Consider the following 12,728-nt stretch of genomic DNA (forward strand, 5'->3'; position numbering starts at 1 on the left):
TGTTTGAAAAACTGAAATTAAACTAATTTAATTGTGTCTAACACTTTAGTAGAGGAAAAAGAAGAAGACATAAAAGTCACTAAAGGTTTCAAAGTTGTCTTTAATCGTCATATTAATATCATTAACATTAATAATAATAATACTAATAGTACTAAATTTGCTTATATGCAAACGCTTAATACAGGTAACAGTGTTTTGGTTTCTTGCTCATATCTCGAAAACAGTTACTCCTATCAATTTTTATCTTTTTACTAAAATTCAAGCTGATAAAATTTCCTACAAAATAGTTATTTGCATTTTTTATATAGGACTAACCATAAGCGAGATATAAGATTGAAAATAATTAATATTTAAAAAAGAAGTGCTTTAACAGAAAATGTCTTGTGATTTAAAATACACTTAATTTATTAGGTCCAATACTTTATTAAAAAAAAAGGGGGTGACATATAAGTCACTGAAGTCTTCAGAGTCGATATTAAATGCTGCATTTTCGTCTTCGTCTCAAACATTGAAAACTGAATTACATTTTTGTTCTGAAACGGTAACAGTTTTTACTTTGGTTTTTTGCTTATATCTCGAAAACAGTTACTCCTATCAATTTTTATCATTCTTTCAAAATTAAAGCTGATAACATTTCCTACAAAATAGTTATTTGCATTTTTCTTGTAGGACCAACCATAAGCGAGTTATAAAGTTGGATATAAATAATATTTAACAAAAACTTGCTTAAAAATAAAATGTTTGAAATACTGAAATTAAACTAAATTAATTGTGTCTAACACTTTAGTAGAGGAAAAAGAAGAAGACATAAAAGTCACTAAAGGTTTCAGAGTTGTCTTTAGTTGTCATATTAATAACAATAACATTAATAATAATAATACTAATATTACTAAATTTGCTTATATGCAAACGCTTAATTAAGGTAACAGTGTTTTGGTTTCTTGCTTATATCTTGAAAACAGTTACTCCTATGAATTTTTGTCTTTCTTTCAAAATTAAAGCTGATAAAATATTCTACAAAATAGTTATTTGCATTTTTCTTGTAGGACCAACCATAAGCGAGTTATAGAGTTGGATATAAATAATATTCAACAGAAATTTGCTTTAAAATAAAATGTTTGAAAAACTGAAATTAAACTAATTTAACTGTGTCTAACACTTTAGTAGAGAAAAAAGGAAAAGACATAAAAGTCACTAAAGGTTTCAGAGTTGTCTTTAGTTGTCATATTAATAACAATAACATTAATAATAATAATACTAATATTACTAAATTTGCTTATATGCAAACGCTTAATTAAGGTAACAGTGTTTTGGTTTCTGGCTTATATCTCGAAAACAGTTACTCCTATCAATTTTTATCTTTTTACTAAAATTCAAGCTGATAAAATTTCCTACAAAATAGTTATTTGCATTTTTCATGTAGGACTAACCATAAGCGAGATATATGATTGAAAATAATTAATATTTAAAAAAAAGTGCTTTAACAGAAAATGTCTTGTGATTTAAAATACACTTAATTTATTGGGTCCAATACTTTATTAGAAGAAAAAGGAAGTGACATAAAAGTCACTGAAGTCTTCAGAGTCGTTTTTAAATGCTGCAGTTTCGTCTTCGTCTCAAACATTGAAAACCGAATTACATTTTTGTTCAGTAACAGTCACAGTTTTCTTATTGGTTTTTTGCTTATATCTCGAAAACAGTTACTCCTATCAATTTTTATCTTTCTTTCAAAATTAAAGCTGATAAAATTTCCTACAAAATAGTTATTTGCATTTTTCTTGTAGGACCAACCATAAGCGAGTTATAGAGTTGGATATAAATAATATTTAACAAAAATTTGCTTTAAAATAAAATGTTTGAAAAACTGAAATTAAACTAATTTAATTGTGTCTAACACTTTAGTAGAGGAAAAAGAAGAAGACATAAAAGTCACTAAAGGTTTCAAAGTTGTCTTTAATCGTCATATTAATAACAATAACATTAATAATAATAATACTAATAGTACTAAATTTGCTTATATGCAAACGCTTAATTAAGGTAACAGTGTTTTGGTTTCTTGCTCATATCTCGAAAACAGTTACTCCTATCAATTTTTATCTTTTTACTAAAATTCAAGCTGATAAAATTTCCTACAAAATAGTTATTTGCATTTTTTGTGTAGGACTAACCATAAGCGAGATATAAGATTGAAAATAATTAATATTTAAAAATGAAGTGCTTTAACAGAAAATGTCTTGTGATTTAAAATACACTTAATTTATTAGGTCCAATACTTTATTAAAAAAAAAGGGGGTGACATATAAGTCACTGAAGTCTTCAGAGTCGATTTTAAATGCTGCATTTTCGTCTTCGTTTCAAACATTGAAAACTGAATTACATTTTTGTTCTGAAACGGTAACAGTTTTTACTTTGGTTTTTTGCTTATATCTCGAAAACAGTTACTCCTATCAATTTTTATCTTTCTTTCAAAATTAAAGCTGATAACATTTCCTACAAAATAGTTATTTGCATTTTTCTTGTAGGACCAACCATAAGCGAGTTATAAAGTTGGATATAAATAATATTTAACAAAAACTTGCTTAAAAATAAAATGTTTGAAATACTGAAATTAAACTAAATTAATTGTGTCTAACACTTTAGTAGAGAAAAAAGAAAAAGACATAAAAGTCACCAAAGTCTTCAGAATCGTTTTTAGTCGTCATATTAATAACAATAACATTAATAATAATAATACTAATAGTACTAAATCTGCTTATATGCAAGCGCTTTATTAAGGTAACAGTTTTTTGGTTTCTTGCTTATATCTCGATAACAGTTACTCCTATGAATTTTTGTCTTTCTTTCAAAATTAAAGCTGATAAAATATTCTACAAAATAGTTATTTGCATTTTTCTTGTAGGACCAACCATAAGCGAGTTATAGAGTTGGATATAAATAATATTTAACAAAAATTTGCTTTAAAATAAAATGTTTGAAAAACTGAAATTAAACTAATTTAACTGTGTCTAACACTTTAGTAGAGAAAAAAGGAAAAGACATAAAAGTCACTAAAGGTTTCAGAGTTGTCTTTAGTTGTCATATTAATAACAATAACATTAATAATAATAATACTAATAGTACTAAATTTGCTTATATGCAAACGCTTAATTAAGGTAACAGTGTTTTGGTTTCTTGCTTATATCTCGAAAACAGTTACTTCTATCAATTTTTATCTTTTTACTAAAATTCAAGCTGATAAAATTTCCTACAAAATAGTTATTTGCATTTTTCATGTAGGACTAACCATAAGCGAGATATATGATTGAAAATAATTAATATTTAAAAAAAAAGTGCTTTAACAGAAAATGTCTTGTGATTTAAAATACACTTAATTTATTGAGTCCAATACTTTATTAGAAGAAAAAGGAAGTGACATAAAAGTCACTGAAGTTTTCAGAGTCGTTTTTAAATGCTGCAGTTTCGTCTTCGTCTCAAACATTGAAAACCGAATTACATTTTTGTTCAGTAACAGTCACAGTTTTCTTATTGGTTTTTTGCTTATATCTCGAAAACAGTTACTCCTATCAATTTTTATCTTTTTTTCAAAATTAAAGCTGATAAAATTTCCTACAAAATAGTTATTTGCATTTTTCTTGTAGGACCAACCATAAGCGAGTTATAGAGTTGGATATAAATAATATTTAACAAAAATTTGCTTTAAAATAAAATGTTTGAAAAACTGAGATTAAACTAATTTAACTGTGTCTAACACTTTAGTAGAGGAAAAAGGAAAAGACATAAAAGTCACTAAAGGTTTCAGAGTTGTCTTTAGTTGTCATATTAATAACAATAACATTAATAATAATAATACTAATAGTACTAAATTTGCTTCTATGCAAACGCTTAATTAAGGTAACAGTGTTTTGGTTTCTTGCTTATATCTCGAAAACAGTTACTCCTATCAATTTTTATTTTTTTACTAAAATTCAAGCTGATAAAATTTCCTACAAAATAGTTATTTGCATTTTTCATGTAGGACTAACCATAAGCGAGATATAAGTTTGAAAATAATTAATATTTAAAAAAAAACTGCTTTAACAGAAAATGTCTTGTGATTTAAAATACACTTAATTTATTAGGTCCAATACTTTATTAGAAGAAAAAGAGGGTGACATATAAGTCACTGAAGTCTTCAGAGTCGATTTTAAATGCTGCATTTTCGTCTTCGTCTCAAACATTGAAAACTGAATTACATTTTTGTTCTGAAACGGTAACAGTTTTCACTTTGGTTTTTTGCTTATATCTCGAAAACAATTACTCCTATCAGTTTTAATTTTTTTTTTAAATAAAGCTGATAAAATTTCCTACAAAATAATTATTTGCATTTTTCTTGTAGGACCAACCATAAGCGAGTTATAAAGTTGGATATAAATAATATTTAACAAAAACTTGCTTAAAAATTAAATGTTTGAAATACTGAAATTAAACTAAATTAATTGTGTCTAACACTTTAGTAGTGTTAAATATTATTTATATCCAACTCTATAACTCGCTTATGGTTGGTCCTACAAGAAAAATGCAAATAACTATTTTGTAGAATATTTTATCAGCATTAATTTTGAAAGAAAGACAAAAATTTATAGGAGTAACTGTTTTCGAGATATAAGCAAGAAACCAAAAAACTGTTACCTTAATAAAGCGCTTGCATATAAGCAGATTTAGTACTATTAGTATTATTATTATTAATGTTGTTGTTATTAATATGACGACTAAAAACGATTCTGAAGACTTTGGTAACTTTTATGTCTTTTTCTTTTTTCTCTACTAAAGTGTTAGACACAATTAATTTAGTTTAATTTCAGTATTTCAAACATTTAATTTTTAAGCAAGTTTTTGTAAAATGTTATTTATATCCAACTTTATAACTCGCTGATGGTTGGTCCTACAAGAAAAATGCAAATAACTATTTTGTAGAATATTTTATCAGCTTTAATTTTGGAAGAAAGACAAAAATTCATAGGAGTAACTGTTTTCGAGATATAAGCAAGAAACCAAAAAACTGTTACCTTAATAAAGCGCTTGCATAGAAGCAGATTTAGTACTATTAGTATTATTATTATTAATGTTATTGTTATTAATATGACGACTAAAAACGATTCTGAAGACTTTGGTGACTTTTATGTCTTTTTCTTTTTTCTCAACTAAAGTGTTAGACACAATTAATTTAGTTTAATTTCAGTATTTCAAACATTTTATTTTTAAGCAAGTTTTTGTTAAATATTATTTATATCCAACTCTATAACTCGCTTATGGTTGGTCGTACAAGAAAAATGCAAATAACTATTTTGTAGGAAATTTTATCAGCTTTAATTTTGAAAGAAAGATAAAAATTGATAGGAGTAACTGTTTTCGAGATATAAGCAAAAAACCAATAAGAAAACTGTGACTGTTACTGAACAAAAATGTAATTCGCTTTTCAATGTTTGAGACGAAGACGAAACTGCAGCATTTAAAAACGACTCTGAAGACTTCAGTGACTTTTATGTCACTTCCTTTTTCTTCTAATAAAGTATTGGACCCAATAAATTAAGTGGATTTTAAATCACAAGACATTTTCTGTTAAAGCAATTTTTTTTAAATATTAATTATTTTCAATCATATATCTCGCTTATGGTTAGTCCTACATGAAAAATGCAAATAACTATTTTGTAGGAAATTTTATCAGCTTAAATTTTAGTAAAAAGATAAAAATTGATAGGAGTAACTGTTTTCGAGATATAAGCAAGAAACCAAAAAACTGTTACCTTAATAAAGCGCTTGCATAGAAGCAGATTTAGTACTATTAGTATTATTATTATTAATGTTATTGTTATTAATATGACGACTAAAAACGATTCTGAAGACTTTGGTGACTTTTATGTCTTTTTCTTTTTTCTCAACTAAAGTGTTAGACACAATTAATTTAGTTTAATTTCAGTATTTCAAACATTTTATTTTTAAGCAAGTTTTTGTTAAATATTATTTATATCCAGCTCTATAACTCGCTTATGGTTGGTCCTACAAGAAAAATGCAAATAACTATTTTGTAGGAAATTTTATCAGCTTTAATTTTGAAAGAAAGATAAAAATTGATAGGAGTAACTGTTTTCGAGATATAAGCAAAAAACCAATAAGAAAACTGTGACTGTTACTGAACAAAAATGTAATTCGCTTTTCAATGTTTGAGACGAAGACGAAACTGCAGCATTTAAAAACGACTCTGAAGACTTCAGTGACTTTTATGTCACTTCCTTTTTCTTCTAATAAAGTATTGGACCCAATAAATTAAGTGTATTTTAAATCACAAGACATTTTTTGTTAAAGCACTTTTTTTTAAATATTAATTATTTTCAATCATATATCTCGCTTATGGTTAGTCCTACATGAAAAATGCAAATAACTATTTTGTAGGAAATTTTATCAGCTTAAATTTTAGTAAAAAGATAAAAATTGATAGGAGTAACTGTTTTCGAGATATAAGCAAGAAACCAAAACACTGTTACCTTAATTAAGCGTTTGCATATAAGCAAATTTAGAACTATTAGTATTATTATTATTAATGTTATTGTTATTAATATGACAACTAAAGACAACTCTGAAACCTTTAGTGACTTTTATGTCTTTTCGTTTTTTCTCTACTAAAGTGTTAGAAACAGTAAAATTAGTTTAATTTCAGTTTTTCAAACACTTTATTTTAAAGCAAATTTTTGTTAAATATTATTTATATCCAACTCTATAACTCGCTTATGGTTGGTCCTACAAGAAAAATGCAAATAACTATTTTGTAGAATATTTTATCAGCTTTAATTTTGAAAGAAAGACAAAAATTCATAGGAGTAACTGTTTTCGAGATATAAGCAAGAAACCAAAAAACTGTTACCTTAATAAAGCGCTTGCATATAAGCAGATTTAGTACTATTAGTATTATTATTATTAATGTTATTGTTATTAATATGACGACTAAAAACAATTCTGAAGACTTTGGTGACTTTTATGTCTTTTTCTTTTTTCTCTACTAAAGTGTTAGACACAATTAATTTAGTTTAATTTCAGTATTTCAAACATTTTATTTTTAAGCAAGTTTTTGTTAAATATTATTTATATCCAACTTTATAACTCGCTTATGGTTGGTCCTACAAGAAAAATGCAAATAACTATTTTGTAGGAAATGTTATCAGCTTTAATTTTGAAAAAAAGATAAAAATTGATAGGAGTAACTGTTTTCGAGATATAAGCAAAAAACCAAAGTAAAAACTGTTACCGTTTCAGAACAAAAATGTAATTTAGTTTTCAATGTTTGAGACGAAGACGAAAATGCAGCATTTAAAATCGACTCTGAAGACTTCAGTGACTTATATGTCACCCCTTTTTTTTTTAATAAAGTATTGGACCTAATAAATTAAGTGTATTTTAAATCACAAGACATTTTCTGTTAAAGCACTTCTTTTTTAAATATTAATTATTTTCAATCTTATATCTCGCTTATGGTTAGTCCTACATAAAAAATGCAAATAACTATTTTGTAGGAAATTTTATCAGCTTAAATTTTAGTTAAAAAATAAAAATTGATAGGAGTAACTGTTTTCGAGATATGAGCAAGAAACCAAAACACTGTTACCTTAATTAAGCGTTTGCATATAAGCAAATTTAGTACTATTAGTATTATTATTATTAATGTTATTGTTATTAATATGACGATTAAAGACAACTTTGAAACCTTTAGTGACTTTTATGTCTTCTTCTTTTTCCTCTACTAAAGTGTTAGACACAATTAAATTAGTTTAATTTCAGTTTTTCAAACATTTTATTTTAAAGCAAATTTTTGTTAAATATTATTTATATCCAACTCTATAACTCGCTTATGGTTGGTCCTACAAGAAAAATGCAAATAACTATTTTGTAGGAAATTTTATCAGCTTGAATTTTGGTAAAAAGATAAAAATTGATAGGAGTAACTGTTTTCGAGATATAAGCAAGAAACCAAAACACTGTTACCTTAATTAAGCGTTTGCATATAAGCAAATTTAGTACTATTAGTATTATTATTATTAATGTTATTGTTATTAATATGACAACTAAAGACAACTCTGAAACCTTTAGTGACTTTTATGTCTTTTCCTTTTTCCTCTACTAAAGTGTTAGACACAATTAAATTAGTTTAATTTCAGTTTATCAAACATTTTATTTTAAAGCAAATTTTTGTTAAATATTATTTATATCCAACTCTATAACTCGTTTATGGTTGGTCCTACAAGAAAAATGCAAATAACTATTTTGTAGGAAATTTTATCAGCTTTAATTTTGAAAAAAAGACAAAAATTCATAGGAGTAACTGTTTTCGAGATATAAGCAAGAAACCAAAAAACTGTTACCTTAATAAAGCGCTTGCATATAAGCAGATTTAGTACTATGGAGGTTTAAGAGGTACTTAAAATACGTTTCTCTTTTACACAAGGTTTATTCACACACGGTATTCGTACAACCATATAAAATAACAAATGGAGGCTGATTACGCGACACGCGGTTTTGTTTTTGCGGGACTTGAGAACTGACGTCCCCTCCCCAGAGGGCGCCACATCACTCCCCCTCCAGTGGCTACATTACACTAGGTGCATGGACGCTGTCAATGCGGAATGTAGTCGCGAAATCTAATCGGAGGTCGGGTCGATCTCTTATCCTCCCTGGAGGCGCGGCTGGCCGAAAAAGGGACGGTTTGTGGAGGTTGGGGTTCAGCGACGTCCTGTGCCAAGAATGCTGGTTTGAGGCGATCCAGGTGAACTAGGACTGCCTTGCCGTTGACGTCAATTTTGACGTTATTTTCTCGCCTTTCAAGGACTTCGTAGGGGCCTGTGTACGGCTGCTGTAAGGGTCGTTTCACGGCGTCTTCCCTTAAGAAGACATGGCTACATCTCTGCAACTCCTGGTGCACGAACACTTTTCGCTTGTCGTGGGCTGTTGCGGGTACCGGCTGCAACTTTCTCATGTGCTCTTTTAGTAGTCCGACGAATGTTGCTGGGTCTTCGTACCCGTCGTCGGTCTGCGCGCTAAAGAAGAATTCGCCAGGGATTCTCAGCTGCGAGCCGTATGTCATCTCGGCAGGCGAACATTGCAGATCTTGTTTGAGCGCCGTTCTTAGCCCTAGCAGAATTGTCGGTAAGATGGTTAGCCAGTTGGGGTTTTCGTGGCACATGATGGCGGCTTTGATGGTACGGTGCCAGCGCTCTATGATTCCGTTGCACTGGGGCCTGTAGGCCGTGGTTCTGCAGCGTTTTATGCCGAAAAGATTGCTCACAGCTGTCATGAGGTGGGACTCAAACTGACGGCCCTGATCGGTGGTTATTCGGAGAGGACATCCGAATCGTGCAATCCACGTGGAGTAGAAAGTTCGGGCGACAGTTTCGGCGGACATGTCGCGCATGGGGGTGACTTCGGGCCAACGGGTGAACCTGTCTGTCATAGTCAGGCAATATCGGTGTCCCTCTGCTCCGGGCACGTCGGGGTCACCAGTTATGGAGGTTTAAGAGGTACTTAAAATACGTTTCTCTTTTACACAAGGTTTATTCACACACGGTATTCGTACAACCATATAAAATAACAAATGGAGGCTGATTACGCGACACGCGGTTTTGTTTTTGCGGGACTTGAGAACTGACGTCCCCTCCCCAGAGGGCGCCACAGTACTATTAGTATTATTATTATTAATGTTATTGTTATTAATATGACGACTAAAAACGATTTTGAAGACTTTGGTGACTTTTATGTCTTTTTCTTTTTTCTCTACTAAAGTGTTAGACACAATTAATTTAGTTTAATTTCAGTATTTTAAACATTTTATTTTTAAGCAAGTTTTTGTTAAATATTATTTATATCCAACTTTATAACTCGCTTATGGTTGGTCCTACAAGAAAAATGCAAATAACTATTTTGTAGGAAATGTTATCAGCTTTAATTTTGAAAGAAAGATAAAAATTGATAGGAGTAACTGTTTTCGAGATATAAGCAAAAAACCAAAGTAAAAACTGTTACCGTTTCAGAACAAAAATATAATTCAGTTTTCAATGTTTGAGACGAAGACGAAAATGCAGCATTTAAAATTGACTCTGAAGACTTCAGTGACATATGTCACCTCCTTTTTTTCTAATAAAGTATTGGACCTAATAAATTAAGTGTATTTTAAATCACAAGACATTTTCTGTTAAAGCACTTCTTTTTTAAATATTAATTATTTTCAATCTTATATCTCGCTTATGGTTAGTCCTACATAAAAAATGCAAATAATTATTTTGTAGGAAATTTTATCAGCTTGAATTTTAGTAAAAAGATAAAAATTGATAGGAGTAACTGTTTTCGAGATATGAGCAAGAAACCAAAACACTGTTACCTTAATTAAGCGTTTGCATATAAGCAAATTTAGTACTATTAGTATTATTATTATTAATGTTATTGTTATTAATATGACGATTAAAGACAACTTTGAAACCTTTAGTGATTTTTATGTCTTCTTCTTTTTCCTCTACTAAAGTGTTAGACACAATTAAATTAGTTTAATTTCAGTTTTTCAAACATTTTATTTTAAAGCAAATTTTTGTTAAATATTATTTATATCCAACTCTATAGCTCGCTTATGGTTGGTCCTACAAGAAAAATGCAAATAACTATTTTGTAGGAAATTTTATCAGCTTTAATTTTGAAAAAAAGATAAAAATTTATAGGAGTAACTGTTTTCGAGATATAAGCAAGAAACCAAAAAACTGTTACCTTAATAAAGCGCTTGCATATAAGCAGATTTAGTACTATTAGTATTATTATTATTAATGTTATTGTTATTAATATGACGACTAAAAACGATTCTGAAGACTTTGGTGACTTTTATGTCTTTTTCTTTTTTCTCTACTAAAGTGTTAGACTCAATTAATTTAGTTTAATTTCGGTTTTTCAAACATTTTATTTAAAGCAAATTTTTGTTAAATATTATTTTTATCCAACTCTATAACTCGCTTATGGTTGGTCCTACAAGAAAAATGCAAACAACTATTTTGTAGGAAGCTTTATCAGCTTTAATTTTAAAAGAAAGATAAAAATTGATAGGAGTAACTGTTTTCGAGATATAAGCAAAAAACCAATAAGAAAACTGTAACAGTTACTGAACAAAAATGTAATTCAGTTTTCAATGTTTGAGACGAAGACGAAAATGCAGCATTTACAAACGACTCTAAAGACTTCAGTGACCTTTCTGTCACCTCTTTTTTCTTCTAATAAAGTATTGGACCCAATAAATTAAGTGTATTTTAAATCACAAGACATTTTCTGTTGAAGCACTTTTTTTTAAATTTTAATTATTTTCAAACTTATATCTCGCTTATGGTTAGTCCTACATTAAAAATGCAATTAACTATTTTGTAGGAAATTTTATCAGCTTTAATTTTAGTAAAAAGATAAAAATTGATAGGAGTAACTGTTTTCGAGATATAAGCAAGAAACCAAAACACTGTTACCTTAATTAAGCGTTTGCATATAAGCAAATTTAGTACTATTAGTATTATTATTATTAATGTTATTGTTATTAATATTACGATTAAAGACAACTTTGAAACCTTTAGTGACTTTTATGTCTTCTTCTTTTTCCTCTACTAAAGTGTTAGACACAATTAAATTAGTTTAATTTCAGTTTTTCAAACATTTTATTTTAAAGCAAATTTTTGTTAAATATTATTTATATCCAACTCTATAACTCGCTTATGGTTGGTCCTACAAGAAAAATGCAAATAACTATTTTGTAGGAAATTTTATCAGCTTTAATTATGAAAAAAAGATAAAAATTGATAGGAGTAACTGTTTTCGAGATATAAGCAAAAAACCAATAAGAAAACTGTGACTGTTACTGAACAAAAATGTAATTCGGTTTTCAATGTTTGAGACGAAGACGAAACTGCAGCATTTAAAAACGACTCTGAAGACTTCAGTGACTTTTATGTCACTTCCTTTTTCTTCTAATAAAGTATTGGACCCAATAAATTAAGTGTATTTTAAATCACAAGACATTTTCTGTTAAAGCACTTTTTTTTTTTAAATATTAATTATTTTCAATCATATATCTCGCTTATGGTTAGTCCTACATGAAAAATGCAAATAACTATTTTGTAGGAAATTTTATCAGCTTGAATTTTAGTAAAAAGATAAAAATTGATAGGAGTAACTGTTTTCGAGATATAAGCAAGAAACCAAAACACTGTTACCTTAATTAAGCGTTTGCATATAAGCAAATTTAGTACTATTAGTATTATTATTATTAATGTTATTGTTATTAATATGACAACTAAAGACAACTCTGAAACCTTTAGTGACTTTTATGTCTTTCCCTTTTTTTTCTACTAAAGTGTTAGACACAGTTAAATTAGTTTAATTTCAGTTTTTCAAACATTTTATTTTAAAGCAAATTTTTGTTAAATATTATTTATATCCAACTCTATAACTCGCTTATGGTTGGTCCTACAAGAAAAATGCAAATAACTATTTTGTAGAATATTTTATCAGCTTTAATTTTGAAAGAAAGACAAAAATTCATAGGAGTAACTGTTTTCGAGATATAAGCAAGAAACCAAAAAACTGTTACCTTAATAAAGCGCTTGCATATAAGCAGATTTAGTACTATTAGTATTATTATTATTAATGTTATTGTTATTAATATGACGACTAAAAACGATTCTGAA

At 28.2% G+C, this 12,728-nt stretch overlaps 1 protein-coding gene across 1 annotated transcript; it reads right to left on the reverse strand.

Annotated features, from left to right (window-relative positions):
• Positions 1-8,456: 8,456 nt before the first annotated feature.
• On the reverse strand, positions 8,457-9,501 carry LOC135265683 (uncharacterized). Its single transcript, XM_064355648.1, has one exon. The coding sequence runs from the start codon at positions 9,473-9,475 to the stop codon at positions 8,642-8,644; it is 834 nt and encodes a 277-aa protein (XP_064211718.1). The 5' UTR covers positions 9,476-9,501; the 3' UTR covers positions 8,457-8,641.
• Between the last annotated feature and the right edge of the window lie 3,227 nt (positions 9,502-12,728).

The sequence above is a fragment of the Tribolium castaneum genome, chromosome 3 (assembly GCF_031307605.1).
Source record: "Tribolium castaneum strain GA2 chromosome 3, icTriCast1.1, whole genome shotgun sequence".
NCBI classification, from domain to species: Eukaryota; Metazoa; Arthropoda; class Insecta; order Coleoptera; family Tenebrionidae; genus Tribolium; species Tribolium castaneum.